The 23,746-nt window shown below is 44.5% G+C and overlaps 1 protein-coding gene across 1 annotated transcript in view; it reads left to right on the top strand.

The window, feature by feature from the left end:
* The window catches only part of LOC146810543 (tetratricopeptide repeat protein 1-like), a 51,569-nt gene extending 29,814 nt beyond the window's left edge, over nucleotides 1-21,755 (top strand). Inside the window, exons 3-7 of the mRNA XM_085617583.1 lie at nucleotides 10,618-10,730; nucleotides 18,771-18,807; nucleotides 19,177-19,325; nucleotides 19,930-19,984; nucleotides 20,410-21,755. Coding sequence (XP_085473709.1) covers nucleotides 10,618-10,730; nucleotides 18,771-18,807; nucleotides 19,177-19,325; nucleotides 19,930-19,984; nucleotides 20,410-20,546 — 491 coding nt within the window. The 3' untranslated portion in view covers nucleotides 20,547-21,755. The remainder of the gene's footprint in view (nucleotides 1-10,617; nucleotides 10,731-18,770; nucleotides 18,808-19,176; nucleotides 19,326-19,929; nucleotides 19,985-20,409) is intronic.
* The last annotated feature ends 1,991 nt before the right edge of the window (nucleotides 21,756-23,746 follow it).

Below are 23,746 nucleotides of genomic sequence, written 5' to 3'. Positions count from 1 at the left end.
CGAGTTTTGGAAGTGCAAACAGTGGCTTTTCAGGCCTCCAAATACAGTGCATGTGCGCCGGGCGCGCGCACCATTTGGAGGCCTGAAAAGCACTGCCTGATCACTTTCACGGCCGCTTTGATGTCCTCAGTGAGCCGCGGCCACTGAGGACATCAAAGTGCACACCATTTGCCACCCCCTTCCTGCTTGTTATTGTCTAGCTAGGTGTTAAAGCGCTGCCTCCTGTGGTTTCTATCTATTTTGTTTCTCCTTCGATCCCTATCTTTCCCTTTCTCAATCTCACCCTCTCCCGGCACCACTGTGCCCGTCCCCACTCCCCCCTCCCACTCCCTCCTCGTCTGCTTCAGTGCGCGCTTGTTTCAATATTATATACTTTTAGTAACGAGCGCTGCATGCCGCCTGTGCTGGTTACTAAAAGCATAGGTCTCGTTTAATTTCTCCACTTCTCTCTACCCAGGACTGCCGCTTCCGAAGCATTTTTTCCTTCCTCCACTGTAAACAAGGTTGTTAATCTTGGCTGGGTGGTGTTAATCTTGGCTGGGTGGGAGGGGGTAGACAGTCTTTTGCTTGAAATCAACTGCGGTGACAGAGACTGCTTCCCAGCCCGCTGCAGCCTCTTACAGGCCCCAACTTCTTGCCCCTCCCCTCTTAGCTCGGACTCCTGTCAGGGACTTAATCTTCACTCTCACTTACCTTTTTGTTTTTACGTACCTGGCCTTCTCTCCCTCCCCCGCCGTTTGAATCAGGTAAGCTGCATGATTTCAGCCCCGACCCCCAAAGCCAGATGAACTGGTTATTCCCGTTTTATCAATATTCAGTGATCAACAGAAGTTCAATGTTTCAAAATATTGTCTGAAACGCGGAGCACGTCTGCATTAACTACTCATTATTTGAATTCAAATACTCCACAGGTAAGGACTACACATTGGCTTTGTGCGCGCGTTCTTGCATCTTTGCTTGCAAGTCTACGCTTTTCTTTGCAGCTAGTGGGGTGCTTTTGGTAGGTAAACAATAAAATATTACCTAAGAAACATCTTTGTTAGAAAGAAAAGGGAGAAGAGAGGAATTATAATCCGCCTAATGTTTGTTGTGCAGTTTGTTACATTTTGACTTGCGTTTTATCGTAGCAGACAGAACGAGAGATGACAAGTTGTAGCTGCGTGTCATTTTGCCTCACACGTTCTGACCGTGTATGATGGATCACTTATTTTTCGCCCATTTAAAATATGTTTTTGCAAATGGCCCAATCTCACGAGGGGAACTTTCAGTCATCCCTTGTAAATGGCAGCTTCCCATCAGAGAACGCCATGTACAAATCTCTGTGCCAATGAGGGTGAACACATTCTGGCATACCTGGAATCAGGCGCGCAACACCCATTGGACTCACAGGGCTTCAGCCCCCCCCCCTGTCGTGTGTGGCAGCCCGGGATGAGACCGCTTCCCGGTGCACACACAGCCGCACCCGAGCACTTCACAGGTCTTTAAAAGACCATTTGCATGTTAATGACGCTTCGCTGTTGTTTCACCCCTTCTAAGAGCCCCTGCAGCCGCCTAGATTCAGCCCCCCCACCCCCAAAAGCAGCGCCACTCTACCTACTGTTTAAAGATTCAGCTCCCCCCCCACCCCGAAATATTTGCTTAGCCCCCCCCCCCCCCCCCCCCCCCCCGAAATTTAGCTCTAGTTGTGCCTCTGCCTGGAATTTAATTTGGATTAAAAAGGAGAAATGAAACTTAAAGCACGTACTCAGTACATACATGCACTCGTCACCGCACAGCTATCTCACAAACATAATAACAGTACAAAGTGGCTCAGAGAGTTAAACATCGTGGCTGACTTGGGATGTTATAGGAGGACCATACTTCTAAGGTGGGTAAATGTTACAGCTTTACAATGTGTAATGGCAACAGTTGCCGTTTCTATTTAAAGCACCTAGAGGTGACAGAAGCGGCGCTTTAAAAAAATGTTTTTCTTCTTAACCTTTGTCTGTTTGGGTGAGCTCCTTTCAGGCATTGGTTTGTCCGGTTGTCCGTTATGTTTCAGGGCCAGCCTAGAGGATTTTGCAGATGATTAGATTACCCAATTTACACTTTGAATTGGTGATGCACTGGAAAAAGGTTCATGTTCGCATGCCCTTTGCCAAAGCCAGCTTTTACCTGCATTCTGACAAATCGACATCCCCTACCCATCTTGCACATCAGCCACACTCTCATACTTGCCAAAACACATATTCAGGCGGGAGACCCCGATTTTTAAAGCCAAAAGTTACTTTATTTTTGCTTTCTCCTAACTGAAATTACCTCCTCTTCAATGCACGTTAATGGGGAAATAAATTCTCCCATTTATTTATTCTTTTAATTTTAAATTTACATCTTTCGTGTCTACACATGTTGGCATGCATGCACTGTGCCCTGAGTATTATATTTTCTCTGCATGGCATTGAGAATGAGATGAAACGTGTCCTTGTAATGTCCACATATTTAGTTCAATACCTTAAGACATGATGACATACTTGCCCCCACATATATACTGTTTTTAGTTGCAATGTTGATGCACAGGCTCCAAAATGGCTGCATATATTTGTAGCTTTGTACATGAAAACTCTCAAGGTAATGGATACGGTTATTCGTATGAAAGCACATTTTTTTTTAATTGGGTATTATTTATGTATGCATTTGTTTAGTTGAATACTGCCATGAAATGTCACCACAGATTGACTAGAATTAAGCCCAATCCCTTATCCATATAGTTGCACACTTTGTGACTAACATGTTTTCATCTGACTAGTGGTGCAGTCGTACACAGAATGTTATAGTCTTGTTGACTTGCATCAGCGCACTTGTCTTTTTTGGAATGTATCTATAAATGTTTCCAGAGCATGTATTCTTGAAGTAGACTGCATGACCTAGTGTGTAGTAATTGTATATCGATTCAATCCCTGGCAGCACAGCACCCAGGCTAATGTGCTGCTTGGCTAAAAACTCTTAACTATCCATTGGCTGAATTCAGCTCGATTGGGCTATCCCTGTGCTTAGAAATATCAAAAACAATCTACAGAAGAATCTACATCATTTCAAATTTATTTATTATTTTCTTTTGCAAATTCTATCTGTCTTCTTTTTTTTGGGAATTATAAATACATTTTTTTAAGGTGGTAATAAAAGTCACCATAATTTTCTGTGTCCATATATATAATACAAATGGTGCAAACATGAATACAGTACTATTAAATGTGCAGATTTGTGCAAGAAAAAACATACAATATAACAATATTAAATTTGTCCCCATATCAATATCTCATTAATACAAACCTCACATCCAGTCATAGCATACCACACATTCTCATTCACACATCACATTCGTTGTTTTCCAGCTTAAAAATGGCTTGCTACAGAAAGAACTCCTGGTGAAGATTCTTCTTTAGTACCATGGTAATGCCGCCAGCTGGAGAATGGAACAGGCCGACGCACGTTTCAGTGGATACCTGTCATTCAATCCACCTTCTTCAGGACCGCTTGCTTTCTTAAAGTTAATGCAGCGGAGGTTGATTAGGGGATCAATTGATATGTGTCAAGATGATTTCCTTGTTTAAATATTGTCTTGCTTCTTCTGAAGCTCTTATATCCCACTCTGCCAGGAGCAACAAGGTCATCCAGTCCTGATTTTATTTGCGTTATGGTATTTATAGTCTTGAGTTCATAACTGGGGAAACAAAACAAGCCCCAAATTACAAAGATACATTCAGGCAGTGCCCTGCCGTTCCCGCCCACTTCGACCACTGATTCAGAGAGATTTAGTAAGGGGCACAAGACCTTAGGAATGCGGTTTATGGCCAGTGCATGTGAGGCATTCAAGCGCGAAGCTGGCATCTGGCACCGGACTTGAAAGCAGCAGACTGCTTTCGCCAGCGCGCGCTCGGCCTCACTTCCTGCATCCCCTCTTACAACAATTAACTTTCGTTATAACTCACACCCCATATGCTCGTTCCCTCCCACCCTTCCTTTGATGTCCGCTTTTCTTGTTTACAAACCACGCCGCATACTGCTGCACGCCGCATACTGCTGCACGACGCACACTGCTGCACGCCACACACTGCTGCACGCCACACACTGCTGCACGCCACACACTGCTGCACGCCACACACTGCTGCACGCCGCACACTGCTGCACGCCACACACTGCTGCATGCCGCTGCACGCCGCACACTGCTACATGAAACACTGCTGCACGCCACACACTGCTGCACGCCACACACTGCTGCTCGCCGCACAGTGCTGCACGCCGCACAGTGCTGCACGCCGCATACTGCTGCACGACGCACACTGCTGCATTACACACTGCTGCACGCCGCACACTGCTGCACGCCGCACACTGCTGCACGCCGCACACTGCTGCACGCCGCACACTGCTGCACGCCGCACACTGCTGCACGCCGCACACTGCTGCACGCCACACACTGCTGCACGCCGCTGCACGCCACACACTGCTGCACGCCGCACACTGCTGCACGCCGCACACTGCTACATGAAACACTGCTGCACGCCACACACTGCTGCTCGCCGCACACTGCTGCACGCCGCACACTGCTGCACGCCGCACACTGCTGCGCGCCGCACACTGCTGCGCGCCGCACACTGCTGCGCGCCGCACACTGCTGCGCGCCGCACACTGCTGCGCGCCGCACACTGCTGCGCGCCGCACACTGCTGCACACTGCTGCATTACTCACTGCTGCACGCTGAACGACACTGCTGCACGCCGCACACTGCTGCACGCCGCACACTGCTGCACGCCTCACACTGCTGCACGCCTCACACTGCTGCATGCCACACACTGCTACACCAAACACTGCTGCACGCCGCACACTGCTGCACGCCGCACACTGCTGCACGCCGCACACTGCTGCACGCCGCACACTGCTGCACGCCACACACTGCCGCACACTGCTGCATGCCGCACACTGCTGCACTCCACACACTGCTTTTATGCGAGTTTATGCTACTGACATTGCAAATGACAATGCCTTTTATTTGTTTTAAAACCAAAACATAAATAAAAGCCATTGTAATTTTACAATGCCAATAGCTCAAACTCTTATAAATGCGAGACCTATTGCATTGCAAATGCTTGTTTTACTGTATTGATTTCTTTCCTTCGCTTCTGCACCACCAGTGTGAAGTTCAGAAAAAAATGAAGGGGAGTGTTTTCGTACTTAAATGCCCCTTTTTTTTTTTCTTGACATTTGTAATTAAACAGGTGGGTTGTTATGGCTCCTGGGGATGCTCCTGGTCTTAGTGGATGTAGTGGCACCCTATGGGGAAACATTTGAGAGACCTTTGGGCTTGAGGACATTAGTATTTCTGTTTTCCATAAATAGGTAAGCACTTTATCCTGTTGCTCACTTTCTCTCTGGTAGCTGCACCAGATAACTATTTCTCCTTGTCCTTCCATATGAGTGCTCCAGCCAGGCACTCATTATTTAATATTCTGACTGTAGTGATTTTATAGCTCATTCGACGATTTTATATCCGCAGTTGCACCTGAAAGCAGTGCTGTTTGGCCAACTCTTTCACTGATTTTCCACAGCTCTGTCGTTTATAGGTTTATTTCATTGTTCATTGTGTCAATCTTATGATCCAAAGCAGTCTTGTTGTTCCTCCCTGTGAACACTACTTTAACTGTGGGTTCCAGCACTTAATCGGTGTGTCCTCTTGGGGTTTATTTCTTAGAAAGTTAAACATGAAGTTGGTTAATTCACCTTACAAAAAAAGACCCTAGATTTAACTAACTTTCAAGAACGGGGAGGAATGTGTGGTTGTAAAGTAAGAAGATACAATGGGAAAACATTATTTTTTTTTGTTCAAATAATTTGTATTGGAAATTTTAAGAGAATTACAACAAAAAGGAAATGAGACGGTGAACCAAATTAACAAAAGAAATAAACAGCAAGTGGCTACTAGTGCACAAATCTCTCATTCTATAAAATTGTAACAGGACAAAGTCCTACATGTTTTGGCAGACCTGTTAGCAATAGAAATCGTAAAATAAGTATTCGCATATGCAGTAGTACAGTGGTACCAGTGCCAATTTAAGAGTAAATAGGACATTTTACTTAAAGTTAGATCTTGCTATAACACCATTAAATTATAGTTAACAAAAATAATAATAATAAAACCAATGGTTCATGTTACTGAAAAAAAGCTGCACTTGAGGAGAGTCTGAGATGTGGATTCGAGGTAATTCTAGTGTATTGTGCGGCTAGAATACGCCAATCGTCAAATGTATCCCTTGGTGAATCGAATGTTAAAGGTTGTCTTGGGGGTTTAAAGATGAAGGAGGAAGAGTCCATAGCATTCCGCGTTTTCCTGTAGGCTGGGCGCCACTGGGTGTGTTGTAGAGTAGTGTTATCAGTGCCTCTTAGCCACTCCTGCCACATCTTGAAAGAGACTAACTTGAAAGTTTTCCAGTTACCCAGGATTATTTTGCATGCCAGAGTGAGCATCAAATCAAGTAGGCCCCGTTTATTGTCGTTTTGTATTTGTGGATCTAGGTATCTGAACAAAATTTATAAGAAAATAAAATTTAGCTATCGTGAAGGAAAGTTTAAATTCTATTAAGTACGCGGAGGCTAGGATTATGCTTTACTCTCTCATATTTATTGCTCAGCAGCCTTAAGAAACAAACAGCCAAAGACTACAAATCCCATGAGTCTTTGTAAGGAATAGAAAACAACCATAGTTTTTTTTGGCAGAGTTTTTATATAGTGCGAACTTGACCCGAATCCAATCAGGTATCAGAGCGCTTTACATAGTACTAGTTACGTTACATGAGGACACACATTCATCTTTTGGGGATATTAAGTGATTTGCCCAGAATCACAGGATGTTCAGCGTCATTACCGAGACTTAAACCCAGGTCCGAGGTCGAGCGCCCTAGCCGTTAGGCCATCTCCTCTCCCATATAAACAATATCAAAAGGACAACACTTCCTCTTTCTTCGGCCGAAACAACAGATCCCACATTTCCATTAATAGTGTTGTTTCTGCTCCGATCCTGCAAAGACAAGAAGGTAGCATCAGAAAAAGGGAAAACATCTAGTATCCCTGTATGAACAATAAAGAATCGGGTCAATCAACAAACATTGACACTCTAAGCATTAAAGCAGACTCCAAGCATTATCCGAAGTCCTCCCAAAATAAGATACTTAACCAATACGCAGACTCTAACTGTCCGGGAGGGACGGGACTTGAGTCCAATGGGTGGGATAATCCTCGCCTCCGCGTCCTTAATAGAATTGAAACTTTCCTTCACAATAGCTAGGAATTTTTATATTTTATGTCCGGACCGGAGGTTCAGATTATGCTAGTTCAAAGCTGATCGACCACCAGAGTAGCCATGCCCAAAATGGGTTTAAAATAGAAGGCCTTTAAGGAAGAATCTGAGGACCAAATAGCAGCGCTAAGAATGTCCTCTAATCGCCCACCAATGGCAAAGGCCTTGGAAGCCATGGCTCCCCTTGTCGAATGGGCTCCAAAGGCCGTTGTATCAATGCCAGCTTCCTGGAGCACCCATCTCATCCAGCGGGCAATTTTGGCGGCCGTCACCACTTTGAAAGGTTTCTTAAGTGAAATAAGAATTTGAGAGACCCCTGGAAGTCTGTATTCATCCATCATCATTTCGTATGCTCTGAGACATCGAACCACACACAAAGAAAAGCCGGGTAGTGAACCACCCTAGTATTAGACTTTGTGCGACGACCAACAGTGAACGACACCCCTTCCGGTGTGAACACGCGCGCCGTAATTTCCAAGGCTCGGACATCCAAATCCCGTTTGCACAAGATAAGATAAAGGAGCATCGTCAGCTAATCTGTTAACTCCTTAAGGGAAAGATGAGAATTATCCTGCCAAGACTGCAGCAAACGTAACACTGAATTTGCCTCTCACATGGAGGAATACTTCGGCAATGGTGGGAAAGCAAGGCGTATGCCTCTCAACAACCAGCATACCAGAGGGTGTTCCCCTACCGGGACTCCCTGAATGGGCATGTGACCTGCCAATATCACTGAACTACTCGCATTGATCAAGCGATAGGCCAAACCTCTGTCGACTAATTCTGACAGGTAGGTAACTACATTGATCACATCGGTCTCCTTGGGATCAAAACCCAGTCGCAAGCACCAGCATGTCCACTTCCTCAGGGAAGATCTATATCGCTTGACTGTAGTTTCTGCCCATGCCTTCTTGATAAGGGATGAAGCTGTCTCCGAAAGGCCTGGGACTTCCCAATGTCCCCTGTAATCCTCCAACCCATCAGATGGAGGTTGCCCTCTCGAACCAGAGTTCTCAGTTCCCTGCAAATCAAACGCATTTTCTATTGGGGCAGTCGGAGGCATTGCAGTACTGTATCGACCTTGGAACTCCAAGAAGGTCAACTTTTGTGCCGGCACGTAAACCGATTTCTGGTGGTTCAGAATGAAACCCAGATTCCAAAGAAGATCCTGAGTCAGTCTGAGTTGGGCAATCAAAACGCTGTTTTCCTAGTGCATCAAAAGAATATCGTCGAGGTAGACTGAGGCGCATGCCTTGGGCCCGGACCCACTCCATGGCTGATCTCAACAGCTTTGTAAAGCACCAAGGGGCTGATGACAGACCAAACGGTAGACAGGTGAACTCGTTAACGAGTCCGTCCCATTGAAATTGTAGGAAACGTCTGTGGGGTGGGAAAATGGGTACCGTAAGATACACGTCCTTCAAGTCGAATCGAACCAACCAGTCGTTCGGTAAGGGCACGTCTCTGAGAAGGTGAATACCTCCCATCTTGAAGTGGTGATACACCACTCACTGGTTGAAGTCCTGTAGGTTGATTACCGGTCTGAAACCCTTGTCTTTCTTCTCGACAAGCAAGATATTGCTCTGAGTGAAGGGTTGCGTGCACGATAGCCCTTTTCTGCAGGAGGTCTTGTATCTCTCGGTCTACCACCCGCGCCTTTTCTCTGGTAAAAATCAAGAGGTGCGGGGCGAGAAGTCTGGTGTGGGGTTCCATGGAGCTCTATGTAAAAACCCATCACTGTCTGTAACACCCAGAAATCCCCTGTAATTGCTGCCCAATTGTGCCTGAACCACTGCAGCCTTCCCCCCCACCTCTGGTCGGAAAAAAGGGGTATTCCTTAACGGTGGGTCCACCAGGTGCATTGTTGGCTCCACAGGGGTTGCCTTTCCCCCGCAACCTTTGCCGCGGCTTCTCGAGGATTAGAACCCTCCAAATTTCCTTTGGTCCTGCCACTGCATGGATTTTCTGATTTGAGCCCTGTGGGCATTGGTGTTGGAAGGACCGCCGGTGGAGCGCCCCATACCTTTTCCGGCCGACCCAAAAAATGTGCTGACTGAATACTTTTTTAATCGATTGCTGGGCCTTATCCAGTGAGAAGGTATTCACGAACCGAGAACTCCATAATAAACGGATTTCCGAAGAGACCTTCGTTCGCTACTGACCCAGCCTCAGTAGAGGCCAATTTCCCAAGACTAGGCTCAATCTTAATCAATAATGAGCGTCTACGCTTGGTAGATAATGCGCAATTTGCATTAATGAGAAAACAATGGGCTCTTTGCGCCCAACCTGAGAGGATCGTGGGGTCTATGAGATGGCCTGTCTTCTTGGCATCCTCTGCCATGTCCAATATCTTGGTAAGTGGCCCCAGCAAATCCAAGACCTTATCTTGGCAGGCCCGCCAAGAGCGATCCAGACCCTTTTTCGGATCCTTGATGAACTTGCCAATGAAGGTGGCCATTCTGGCATCGATTTCTGGGGTGCAAGTCACTTTGTTTGGCAGGGATGGCCGGAGGCACTCTGCCCTAAGGCGACCACGGACCTCCTGGTCCATTGGCTTCCGAATACGGCTAGCTACATAGGACGCCATGAGGGTGCCGGTATCCAAACCACAGGTAAGTAATTAAATAGAAAAATGTAGTATCAATTTATGCAGAACCAAGACTTCTGGCTCGGTGCTGGGGAAAAAAAACACCCCAAAAGAGGAATTAACCTATAGGGGCCAAAGCTGATATTTAACTGTAGGGAATGCTCCAGTGGGTGAACCGCAACACAAGAGCCAGAAAAGAACAAGTGAATCCATTCAGAAGCAAAACCTCCGTCTCCCGCGCAAACAATTGACAGCCTGCTACAGCCGAAAAATGTCAAACGCGCACTCAGACAGGAGCTGAGGCATGCAAAAAAATGCCAGGAAAAACATTTAAGAGTAAGATAATCCATCAGAGAGTGTCCCTTTTCCCAACAGTTTGCCATCAACACCATGTGTTTGCCTTTATGCAAGGTAAACAGGCGCTTGATAAATGAAGAAATATTTACCAAGCTCCTGTTGCATATTTTAAGCTGTTGACCTCCGACTGGGGATACTTGTAAGCAGTAAAACAGTCCTCTTTTGGGCAAAAAGACTTGCAGCAGATGGCCCAAATAACCAAATTATGTAGGAAATGTAGAGAAAAAACAAATTTTTAAAGGTCTGAAGAAGCTGATGGCCATTGGTATGTGTTGTGTCTGGTTGGTTTGCAAGGAATATTGATCACTAAAGTATTATATTCATTTCCATATCTCTCAATTTTCAGAATACATTGAGGCAGAAGATTGCTACACACGAGGGTTGCAGATATGTCCAGCCTGTTACCAGAAGGACAGGGCCATTCTGTTCTCGAACAGAGCAGCTGCAAGAATGAAACAGGTAGGATCTCCTACATTATTGCTCTCCAAATTGTAATGCAGTGGCTTTTTGGACAATTGGATGAAGACCTCATAATTTAAAGAGCTAAAGGCCATTGGGTCCTTTTTAGGTCTCGCTGAGTCAGCACGCATGCGCTGCTCGGAGAGACTTTAGTAGGTGAGTTTTCAAAGTGCTGCTGGCTGGCGACAAGCTTGCGTTCACGCGAGTGTGTACGCGCGAACCGCCAGCCTTCAGCAGCACTTGGAAAACTCACCTACTAAAGTCTCTCCGAGCAGCGCATGCGCGCTGACTCAGTGAGACCTAAAAATGTGTATTGCGACGGCGATGCTTCCGTAAAGCAGCTCGCCTCCGCCGGGTCTTCGGGGACGCAGCTTCCCAGCAAGTAATAAAAGCGGCTTGTTTTAATCGAAGCCAAAGCCCTCTCATTTTAATACCCTGCAAGTTTTATAAGTATTTAGGTGAGTGGAGAGGTGTGGCTCACTGGTTAGAGGCGGCAGATCCGCAAGCAGAGAATCGGCCAGGGACCAGGGTTCAATTCCCGACGCGGCAGGGTCGTGGACCAGGGTCAAAAACGGACTCGATAATTCTCGCCTCGGTACCTACTCTAACCAGGAACACACTCGGCAACTCTGGGCATTAGCTTGCCTCATCTCCACAACGGCCCCCCACATTCGCCGGGGATGCCTGGTTTCACCTTGGAGATACCCAGGAGGGACCATCTCACAGGGATAGCCAGGACGGGTTCCCCAGCGGTCTACAGCGCCACGAAGCCTCAGGGCAGCAGTGCGCTTTACAAGACACATACATTTACAGTCGGTTTACTTGATAGTAGGCACATCACGTTTTTAATGCAGCTACTCATACCGAGGGTGTGCCTGTTTGCACGCGCTTTTTGCAGATATGGAAACTGACACATTGATTTGCGCACGATCACACACGTTTCGCAAATTGATAAGCTAGGATAAAAACGTAAGCTTCCAGTTTACATAGCCGACATCCTAGCAGCCCCTAGACTGGATAAACTTTAATAAAAAATAAAAAAAACACTCAAACACTTTGTTCTACTGGGCGTGCTGCTTGGATTCCTGTCAGAAAGGTTCAGGCTCTGTGTAGAGCAGACTGTCCTTTCAGATAATGGTTAGCACCCCTGGGCCAGCCAGCGTCCAATGGCAGCTGGGCACGTCAAGTGCTGATGAAGAGACCCTGGGCGCCTCTCATTCAGCATAGCTGCTGCCACCCTGGGGTTCTAAGTCACGTCGAGGAATAGGAGAGGGAGGGATGTGTGCTTGATTTAACCAGGGCATGTGAGTGAATGGTAATGGAACGCACATTTCTGTGTGTTTATCTGTGTACCCGTTCATGCTTCAGTTAGCATGCTATTGTACTTATGCATGTGCCTGCTTTAGAAAAACAGTTTTATTTGTTGCTGGTTGCTGGCACTAACAGAGCTGCTAATTGGTCATTAAATAGCGTACCTTGAGTTTCAGGGGTTAAATCCATGTACTGAGATACCATATCGGTGCACAGACGTGCTTGTCGGCTAGTTTGACTGGGCCATGGGGTTAGGTGTGAGGATGTATGTTTGGGTATGTGCACGTTGAGCGTGTCTATATGTGCTGTGTGGCTGAGAAACGCTGTGTGGCAATCCTGCTGACCTCTTGCATTAAAGATGCGGGTTCAAATCACAACTCCCTTGACTCAATTGAATGATGCTGGACACATCACTGTATCGCGTTTGGCCTCGGTCCTTATGTGCACATTTGGCCTCCCCAGAGGGGATTCACTTCATTCGTATGTAGTGTGTGAGTGTGCAAATTGTGGGTCAATATAATGTAAATCAAATATGCAGGATAAGTCGTGCACACTCGCCCACGCCACGCACGATGACGCAGGATGAATTGGCATTTCATTGCCCCCTTACTTTTGAATTCGAAAACGTTTGCTTCTTAGTGCTGTGATGGTGATATTTTAGAAACAGTTAGTTAAATCATGCATTTTTTCAATATGCAATGAGTGTTATGAATCGGAAGCTGTTGAGTGCAGCGCAGTGGCTTTCCCTTGTCTTCTAAGCACAGTCTGCTGTCTTCCCATACAGACCACTTTACTGCTACCGCGTTTCCATTTCCATTGCATGTTGAAGGCTGTCTTTGCAAAGAAACTGATGTGCTTCAATGGTGACTTCAATTAGAGTGTTTTAATTCCAACCGAGACATCCTAACAATAAGGCCAACCACTGATATTGTGTTTAAGCTTTTACATAGCGCTTCCTACTACTGACGAGGCCAGAAAGCACTTTGATGGTGATTGGCTAACTGTGAAGCCATTTCGAGTGTACGGTTGGAAAGTTGTGGGGTACTTGTATGGTCTTTGCAAGAAGCACTGAGCTTAGTGCATATTGCTCAGGGACATGCTTTAATTATGTCGTACTCGTAGTACTTAATTAAATGCTTAATTAAGCAGGAGTTGGTGCAGGAATAAGTGAGAACAGATATGGTCAAGCACGCAGATGCATGCCTTTTCAAAAGCATTACTTAATTGGAAATAACCCTTTATTAGCATTTATTGCAGAAAATAAAATAATTAGATACATACAATATATGGGATTCTGCAATCCCTGTATAAACTCCTGTCCCTAATTTATTTATAAGCGACGATCTGTGACGTACCCATTTGCCAATTCTAAACAAGCATTGGCATAGCCAATAGTTCTCGCCAATGGGACCTTATAAGTGTTTAGCCATGCAACACTTGATGTTGTTGCACCAAGGATATTGTTCTGGATAACTAAACACTTATAAGGTCCCAAAGGCGAGACCTATTGGCTATGCCAAGGCTTGTTGTATTTGTATATGGGTTGTCATATGAATGGATCACTGGGACTCAGTTGTCAAAAATACAGCTAAGGTAGTTAATTCTTAACATTTTCATATGTGTAGCTCTAGACACTGCCCGAAGGAGAGAAAGAGTTGTAGGAGAAGACTGATATGAGGGAAGGGTGTGGAATCATGGCAAAAAGCCATGGTTGGATCCTCATCTGTCCAGTTAACCAGGGAAGTATTCTGGATCAAGTTAGTAAGGGTAGGATAATGGATGGTTGGGGGAAGTGTTTCTTTCCAACAGCAGTGTGTTTGCTGGAGAGAGAGAGAACTGATCTGCAGACCACCTTAGTCATGCCTTACCAACATACATCAATTACAATGATATTGAGCCCCATTCTGTTTCAAAAGCTCATAGCATGATATGACCATCCTGGGTTTGATCGGTTTACCTAGGAGGAGAATGCTTTACTTCCCAACTTCTGCTCTCTTGTTTGTGGGATGGATGGCCCATTCCATGCACTGACCTCCAGGTCTCTTATATTTCTTTGCTCCCATACCCCTAAATACCAGAGTTCTGAAGAAGATTCTGGAGGACAAGGTCTATGTATTGTTACTAGGTATTTTGGGCTGATGTTCATCTGCTTGTACAGTTAGAGGACCAGCCTCACTATTTCTTTCCAAGTATTCCATCACCCCTACAGACACTAGCCTCAAACGTTTGAGGGTAGAACTTTGAGGCTTGAGAGTGTAGCTGTGAAAGTACAGGGTTGCTCTTCGGAAACTGCTTTATATGTGCAGCAGTTTAGGTGATCACAAACATGAGAAATATTCCTATACTAGAAGTATTTTGAGTAATGGTGTTACTCTAAGGGCTGCGTGGCTGCGTCATGGGATAACGTGATTGCTGTGTCCTGTATTTTCTGAAAGATGGCTTCTTATTGAGGTTGACATTTTCAGCTCCACGAAGAAGCAAGGTTGAAGTTCTCCCAGTTGCAGAGTTGGCCTCTTGCTTATTGAGCAGTTTTTTGCTTTAGCGACCAATGATACATTCTCCTGTTCTTCATGGGATTTGTCATCGGTTTTGAAAGGTCTTGTTATGTGATTACTATTTTTTCATACATGGCAGTTTAAGGCTGTCTCTTGATTTTGTGCCTAAATTTTATTTTGCATCCCATTGCTCTCAGGATGTACTACCTGTATTTTGTCCTTCTCCATTCTTTCAATCAGAAGGACTATTGCATTCCGCATATTTACACAGGACCAACTCTATGATCCTGACTAAGGGCCTTATTACTAATTTAGCGGTCCAACCGCCTGAACACTGCGGCCGCCAAGCGACCGCAGCGCCAGTGGTCTATAGACCATCGTATTAAGAGTTGACCACGGTGTAGCTGCAAAGATTTTGCAGCGGTGGTGATTATTTTTCCACATGTATTGATGGCTGTTTGAGCATTTCGACTGCAAATGTGTCTGATGCACACACATGCATGATACATGTGGAAACATACCACCTACCCATTGCCAGTGTCGGGCCCTTATGGTGGCAGTCCAGGCAGTGGGTATATGGTACAAAAAGTACTCACCTGTACATCGCCGCAAACAGGGTTGTAATCCTCGAAGTGAAGATGCTGCTGTGAAGGGGGGGGGGGGAGGGAGTTAAAGAAAGGGATCCTTGCGAACTCTACGGAAAGAACAAAAAAGAGGGGTGAGTACACACCCCAAATCCTTTGTTTCTGCTGACTTGAAGCTGGTGGTCTCACTGCCGCAGTCAGCTTGTGGTAGAGCCAACTTCTAATACAGACAGCGGTGAAACTCCCCTGTACCGCCCTAAGGCAGCTACCTTTCCCCGACCGCGACCCCGGTGGTCTGCAGAGTGCTGGCGGTATTGGCGGTTCAGCCACGGTCTTCCCAAATGCAATCCACTCAACTCGTATTACGGCGGTCGGACCAACAAGCTCGCGGTTATCGTACCACAGGTACCACGGTCCACAGACCGCCAAACTCATAATAAGGCCCTAAGACCACTTTTATTTGCAGGAATGGTTAATTATGTGTAACATGTGGTCCTTAAGAACATGTCCACATTCCCCACCGCTACAACCATAAGACTTTGGATCGGTTTTGTGGCTTCTCAAGCTTATGAATTCCAGGGAGACTGTCCGGTTCTGTTCAGGGGGTTGACCAGGAGGAGTTCCCCTCCTGGGCTGGTTTTTAAATGAGTTATTTTAACAGACATTTGCAACGCAGCCACTTGGTCATTCACTCACATATGAGTTATCTATTGGAGGTGGGTGGGTTTTTAACAGTCTCTGCCTACAATGTATTGAATGTTAACTAGTTATTTTATTATTTTCATTAAAATTACACTGAGTGAATATTTTTACAATGTAGCATTTCATTTGTATAGGCCCAGTGTGTACCAGTAAGTCCTAGTTTTCTTCTTCCTCAATGTTCCCCGCCCCCTTCCCATTTTTTAAGTATCAACTGAGCCCTTTAGATCTCGGATTTTTCAGGTGTGATTGCTAGTTTCTGCCTTTCAGGTTTCTGGGAGGAGGGTGTAGCTGACCATACATTTGGCCTAATTCCTTGTACTTTATAGATTAGAAATTAATTTTGCTCGAGTGGGTTAGCAAAGGTTAATTACTTGTAGTCCTGGTTCTAGATCGTAGAAATCTTCATTAAAGTCATACCCATTAGAATAATTCTGCGCTGCCTGCATGGACTATGGAGCACTTCTTATAGATATAATTGTTCATTTAAAATTTACACTGGGTGTTAATGTCCATCGATCTTGATGATGAGCGACGCCCTGTGATCAGAGGCTCAGTTTGTTTTTGTGGGTGAATAGGATGAATATGAATAACTGTTTCTAGCCTGTATTGCAGTATTTAATGTGCAGGAAGGTGAAATTGTTTGAATTGAAGACAAATCAAATGCAGCCTGGTAGGTTTTCATTGCAGAATGAGAAAAAACATTGTGTCTCTTGTAGAGTCCAGGATGTTCCTCTACCCATAGTGCGCTTTACTGACATTTACCTCAGAGCGACAGATCTTTTTTTTTTTTTTTGGAAAGGTAAGTAATGAAGTTTTAGATTACTTATTTGCTTTTTATTTCTCACCCCTACCCAGCTGGGCTGGCAGGCAGGTTGTTTATGTCTTTAATGAAGAGACCTATGATTCAGAACCAGGACTACAAGCAAGTAACTTTTTCTTCGTAGGATTTTCATTGAGTCATAAATACTTACATAAAACAGCTAGCTAAAAAAGGTCCCTTGAGATGGTGGCTGTTGAGCAGTAGGAATAGAATTACTTGGAAAGGACCAAATTAAAACGTTCATGAGAGAGGAACAAATACTTAAAATAGCTTTCTTAGGGTCTCTTAACCCATTGTAGCATCTGCCTGATCTCTGTTCGTATCTATCTGAATGGTTGATTCATCTTTTAAAGCTGACAGAAAAGATTTGAGAGCTAAATTGACCACTCTAGGTTCGAGGTAGTTTATTGACATGTGTGGGTTGAATATAGGTTTGAGTCTGTGGTAAATCTGAGTTTTTTTTAACTTATTTTTTTACTTCACTTGCTGTTGCTGTTAGAGCAATTCTTTGATACAAATTGTTGTAGCTTGGTAGTTGTTCCATTGTCTGCAGGTCATGATCTCAGTTTTTGCAGAGTTGGGTTTTAAATAACTGTTTTTCATCCATTCATCAGTAGAAGGTCGCCAACTTGAGGGCCTGCAAAGTTGTGCCATTTGAGGCTGAATGACTTGCTCATGTCCAGTAGTTGGGTGAGTTAAAGGTTGAATTAAAGTGGGAAAATTACCCTTATGGGATGTTGCTGTGTAGGGCATGAAGTATCACATTGCGTGGCATGTATGTGAGGCACGAGATCAATTTAAGGCAGTTTATTGTGTGCCAAATGTTCTAGTCTCAGTAATAATGTTGAGTGATGGACAGTGTAAAATGCTGCAGATGGTACCAAAAGTAGTGCTGCTGTTACCCTATTGTCCACTGCTAATTGGCTGAGAATGTAATCTGTGTTGTGTCCATGCCTCTGCCTGGGCGAAATCGGGATTGTCGATTTGAGATTAGGTCGTTCTCCTCAACAGAGCTGGAAGATAACCCATTTTGATATGTGCTGGTAATAGGGCATTGGAAGTAAGTTGCTAATTGGCAGGGTTAGATGGGTTGAGGTTCTTTTTCATAATGAGTGGTCTGATAAAGGAAGCATTCAGTTTGTGTAGAAAGGTTACTGTGTTTAGGGAATTGTTCAAAATATAATGCCAGTTTCAGAAATGCTGTGCATGGAAATAGTGACTCTGAATTAACTGTACATCTGTGTAGTGTTTACCCGGTAATGAGGGCTCACATTTGAAGGTTCTATGTTAATGCATTAGGGAAAAGGTAAGTATGCAATGTAATCGACCACTACATCGATAACTCTAAAACACCTGCCCTTCTACACCAAACCTAACAAGTGCCTTGCATCTATGAATCACCCTTGAGCCTATATCTAACCCAATACCTTACTCAAACACTTACCTTAGCTTTGCCTACATCTCCACCTTACCTAAATCTATCCCTTATTGTCACCCTGCATACATTGCCTTAGTACTCGCCTTATTCTTAGCAGCGTTCCAGTAGTGGAATGCATCAATGTGCCTCCAGTGTAAATGTATTTCAATGTATTGAGTGCGCACTAGTGTTTCTCATGCACAACTGAAGGCACACGAAGGTGTTGCAATCCACTTTTCCACAGTTGAGGCATAGGAGAATAAGTGCCCTCGTGGAATTTTTGCAAGGGTAATATTACCTTATGGATATCTGGACAAATCGTTTCCTCTGAGGCAGACAAAGGACCGCCCACCTAGTGTCCAGTTGATGGATTTTTTAATTATTAACCCCATTGTCCATGGGTTGCTCGAGAAGCCACGTGTTACACCACTGTGGAAAGTATTTTAAGTTTGAAATGATATGATAGTTCTGGAACTCTCCTGCTTTGGTTAATTGAAAGGGGTTACCTTCTAACCTCTTTGAGAGCAGCTGAAATGTTTTCTGGGGAGAGAGGGAGGCAGTATAAGTATTTATTGTGGGGGCTACTCTTATTGGCTTAAATGTAATTATGTTGAAGCAAGGTGTTTTGGATTTTTGATCTAATTTGTGTGATTTAAAACTAATTTGAAATCAATTATTTGAAATATACTTTTATTTCACTCTGTTTCTCAGGACAAGAAAGATTCTGCTATTAGCGACTGCAGCAAAGGTAAAGAAAACTGTCAGATCAAAAGCATGGACTGGTGAATCTAATTAAATGATCTGTTATGCACTACAAATGACTAGACGAAATAAACCTTGGTGTCCGCCATGTTACTGCGGCAGGTGTGCCCTGAGAATATAACCCAGACTAGTGCCTGGAGCGGGCATTGCTTAAAGACGGTGCCAGGCAGATTGATCTTTTTTTGAGTGTTTTAGCCAAACGGTCTCAATTTTAGATGCCTGTTTAACACCAACATAACGTGTAATAATACCAATTTATTGTCTCCAGACAAATATATACAAACAATGTTACAAATCTGCGACATCATTACATTAGTTACTGGGTGTAAAGGTTACATTTTACATTATATTTCAGCAATCAAACTAGATCCGGATTACATCCGTGCATTACTGCGGAGAGCTGAACTCTATGAGAAAACTGACAAACTGGAGGAGGCCCTGGAGGATTACAAACGTGTCCTGGAGCGAGATCCTTCTGTGCATCCCGCCAGAGAGGCCTGCATGGTAAAAAGATAGTGTGTTAACTGGTCTTGTGCCAGTTATTCCTTCCTTCAGTCCTAGACGGGCAATCGTGCACCCAAAAAAATAAGCATCCTTTTTTCCTTTTACATTTTACTACAAATGTATTTTTGTTATGTCAATATTGTGAAAAGTAATACAAATGTAAGCAAGCACTGCAGCAGCCACGCCACCGCCAGGTCTCCCATGTCAACCTTGACCTAAAAGGCTCCACTTTTTTGCTGTAGATGGTAGACCGATTTGAAGACAGATTATGGCGCATGTCTTAATTTACTCCTGCATTAGAGTGGAGAGATTCCAGGCTTTAAATGTTTCATAATATGTGCATAAGATTTTCAATTTGAAAAATACTCTTTCATTTTTTCTACACTTATAAAATTTTAATTCTTAAATTTCATTGTGAAATATTACTGCATCAGTTCTGGGAAGGTCCATTGTGAATATAGTTGATTATCCATCTTTTTAGCTCCATTCGGGAGGGAGGGAATGCTCTGTTAGAGAGCTTGGTAAATTCATTGTTATTAAATGCTGTACATAGTTGTATATGTCTATGAAGAATACACTCTTATTCTTCCCTCCCCTTTTGCAGCGATTACCAAAACAGATTGAAGAAAGGAACGAGAAAATGAAAGAAGAGATGATCAGTAAGTTGTGCTATAGAGACTTCGATTTTTATCTCTCCTGTTTTCATAGGGACTCTGTATTCCCTACAGCAACCTACTTAATGTGAAGACTAATAAAAGCGCTAACCATAACATGTTTTCCATCTTATTTCTGGGGATTTTTTATATTTAATATAGGGATTTTGCTCGGTTGTGCTGCCCTCCTTCTGCAGGAGCACTACAGAGGATATTAAAGGCGTTACATGGCTCTCTGTATGTTGCACATGAGGATATACAAATCCAAATGCGTAATGTCATTTCTAGAGTGAGGTGGGGCATTTCCTTTAATATTCTCCCACAGACGTACACCTCTGTATTCTGGGAGTGACTGCCTGTGATTCTGGAGACCTGTGCCTCACCTGCAATCTGTCCATGCTCTCATGTGCTATTTTCCTCTATTTGCACAGGTAAGCTGAAAGATCTGGGCAACTTGGTTCTTCGTCCGTTTGGATTGTCTACTGAGAACTTTCGGGTGAATCAGGATTCAAACAGTGGATCTTACTCTGTCAATTTTGTACAAAATCCAAACAACAACAACAGATAGCACACAGGTATCTCCTTGATGGTATCCACACTTGAGGGGGCTAAGGAGTCTGCACTAACGAATCTGCTGCATCCAGCCAAAGACTTCACAGTTACCAGGACAATAGCCCACATGTGGACGCTTGGGATTTCCTGTATGCACTCGAGGTTTGAACAAGTGGACTGGCCGAAAACTGAAATGACTTGTTCATGTTGTCAATACAATAAAATGTTTCAGTCACACACTCATCTGCGTTGTATTAGGGACACTGTGAATGTAAGATAGGCAAACTTCTATCTTCCTTCACTGCGGGCTCTCATGAGACGCTTGTCTACTTCGGCAAATAAGGGGAGTTCATCAAATAAAGGTGGGATTTTATTTTACTGACTTAGATGCTTTTACAGAACGTTAAAGGAATCCCTGAAGGGATCTCCAGCGTTCTTTCAAGATATGCCACTCTTTAAATATGTTGCCTCCCTTGTCTGTCTACTTAAAAAAACTTGCTTATTTGATCAGAGTGCTTATTAGTTTGATTCCACTTCATGTGGGTCCTATATATCCTTTAGTTGACGTCATTTTACTGCATGGTTTGAGTGATTCTCTGGCTCTGTGATTTTCTTTTCAGTAGAGCGCTACCAATGTCAAAGTCTACTCTATATCTCACTCCCTGAGGCCCAAGCTAGTGCTGTATCGCTGCTACCTGTGTGCATGCTGACACTAGAATACACAAACTGTGACCTGACCGAGCATTGCTGGTGATTTGTGAGTTGACTTTGGAGTACTACTGTTGTTTGAGCAGGCCAGGTTATTGCCCAGGCATTTTTTCAGCTAGGCAAGCTGACAGCAAAACAGAAAATAGTAATTCTCATGTTCAAGCTGATACTTGAGCGTCCCTGTTTTACAAGACAACTCTACAACAGACCTAATGCACATCAGACTAAAGCACTCTTGGAATGCAAAATGACACTGTAACAGCTGTATTAGTGTGTACGTGAATACCAAAGCTTTCCTACTGTTGGATAAGTTGCCACTATTGCGCTTCCACTGGTGTGCCAGCTGGCACTAGAGCATGTTTACTGTGACTTACGTGAGCATTCCTCAGCTGAATAGTTTTTATTAAGCTTTTAACAAATTCATCAAATGTTGAGAACAGGAAAGGAGAAAGTGTCATCATGTGCATATTTTATTGACTGGTACGAAGGCAGAACATAATAAACCTTAATTAAAATATTTAATTGGCTAATTTCATGAATAATAAGATGCATATATGTTGATTTCAGTGATTTCATTATTGCTTCAGTCCCTGAAGTTTGTTAAAAAGCGTCTCGGAGTAAATTCTGAAGAGGCACTTAAGTGGTGAGCTTAGTGAATCTCATTGTTAGAAACTCAATGGTGCGCATACCTCTCTTAGAATTGTTCGATAGGGTCTGCTTGAATTATATTCTATGAACACAGTAAACTCAATTCCTTAGTTGCGTGCGGGTGCGTTGTGAAGATTCTTTCCAGCTACTGGTAGTTTGTTGTAAGGCTTTCATAGTGAGCAGGGCAATAGTCAATACTTTTTTAGGTCTCGACCTTGCTATCTCGTAAGCGATCGCAAAGCGAGACTATAGAAAGCGGGTTTGAAAAGTACTCCCAAAAAGCGGATTGCATTGCTAGCACGCGCACAATCACGCGCATCGTGCCGCCATGCAATCCGCCTTTTGGGAGCACTTCAAAGGGTCCGCTCCCCCGCCCCCACGCTCCGCCAGGCTTGTCTTTCATTTTTTGTTTTTTTTTACTTTAAGCGCGAGGCGCGCGTGCGGCCAATTCTCTGTATCTTAAGCAGCGCTGCTCATGCTCGCTGCCGTGTGCGCCTCCGAGACTTCAATAATAATCTCCCCCCTTGTTTCACTAGCTTTAGAACGGACCCCTGCCTCCCACTTTGACCTGAGTGAAGACGGTAGTACCAGTTATTCACATCGACGTATTTTGATCTACTTTCCCCCAAAAAGTCTGCCAACATTTATTACGCTTTCCGTGAAACCTCGTCAAGCCCTCCACTCGCTATTTCCAACAACGTTTAGGTAGGTAAGTATGCGTATCTTTTGTGGGGGTACTGGGAAGACCCCCACCCCAACACGCACAGACCTGTTCTATTGTTTGGTGCGAAGCCCTCCACAGAGGAAATCTTCCGAGGAATCTCGTTCCTCAAAGTTTACGAAGCGATAGTCAGCACTTTCAAGACCAGCGCGCGCACGCACTTATGTTGGCCGCCTAAAGTCCGTGTACTCACCCAGGGTGGACTTATGTTGGTGAATGACGCATTGATTTAGCTCACTTTAGCACGGGACCTGATGCACAGTCCTTAACGTGGCTGCCTCCTCGTTCTCCCAGCGCTGCGTTGCTCCCACCTGGGCACCCTTACCTGTCCTGCCTTCTCCCTTCATGACCGTCTCCAGCGTGGTCTCTGCATCTCTCGCTCGGTCCGGGATCGCCCCATAGCGCTCTTCGACCCATTTAAACCTCTCTGCGCCCACTTTTTAATAAGAGAACCCCTCCACACAAAGGACCACGAGACCATCAAAATAGCAGGGTTTCAAAACCTTAGTAGGAAGAGCAGGTTTCTTGTCGTAAAAGCGACGGGGTTCCTTACGGCTGTGTCAGCCGTTCCTTTCTGGGACTGGGGTTGTCAGTTTTCTCTTTCTGGATGCGGAAAGAGGTGCTTAAAAGCGGGGACTAAGTTTGTTCACTTCGCGTTTTAGACCAACAGGGGCAGGGATATGTGGTGTGTTTAAACCTATCATGTATTTTCCTCCCTAACCACACAGGCACATTGTGTTATGATTTGCAGAAGGGATCGGGGCTACATCACTTCTAGACTGTGTTATACTTGTAGTATGTCCCGTATGAAGATACGTTGCACTTACATAAACCATATCCAAGCGCTTATTTGCGCATGGCGCACTTTCCTGCCGCGTGGTGAAATACGAGTCTATATTGGATGAATGGTTTATTAAAGTATAGCGCATCACCGGACTCTGAGCGTTCGTCTTTTATGAGGATAAATGTATGTGCTCAGGGTCACACACGTTGATTCAGTGGGTATGCTGGCGTTGAAATTAAGTGTGATCCCTGTTTTCTTGGACATCTGTGTTTGTGTGTACTGCAAGGGTGTGTGTCGTGAACAATCGAGTAATATGCAGCATTTTTTTTGTGCAGTGCTGACTGCTGGGGCTGGT

The sequence above is a fragment of the Triturus cristatus genome, chromosome 7, assembly GCF_964204655.1.
Source record: "Triturus cristatus chromosome 7, aTriCri1.1, whole genome shotgun sequence".
NCBI lineage: Eukaryota > Metazoa > Chordata > Amphibia > Caudata > Salamandridae > Triturus > Triturus cristatus.
The sequence above is the reverse complement of the archived record's forward strand: the minus strand, read 5'-3'. Positions and strand labels throughout refer to the sequence as shown.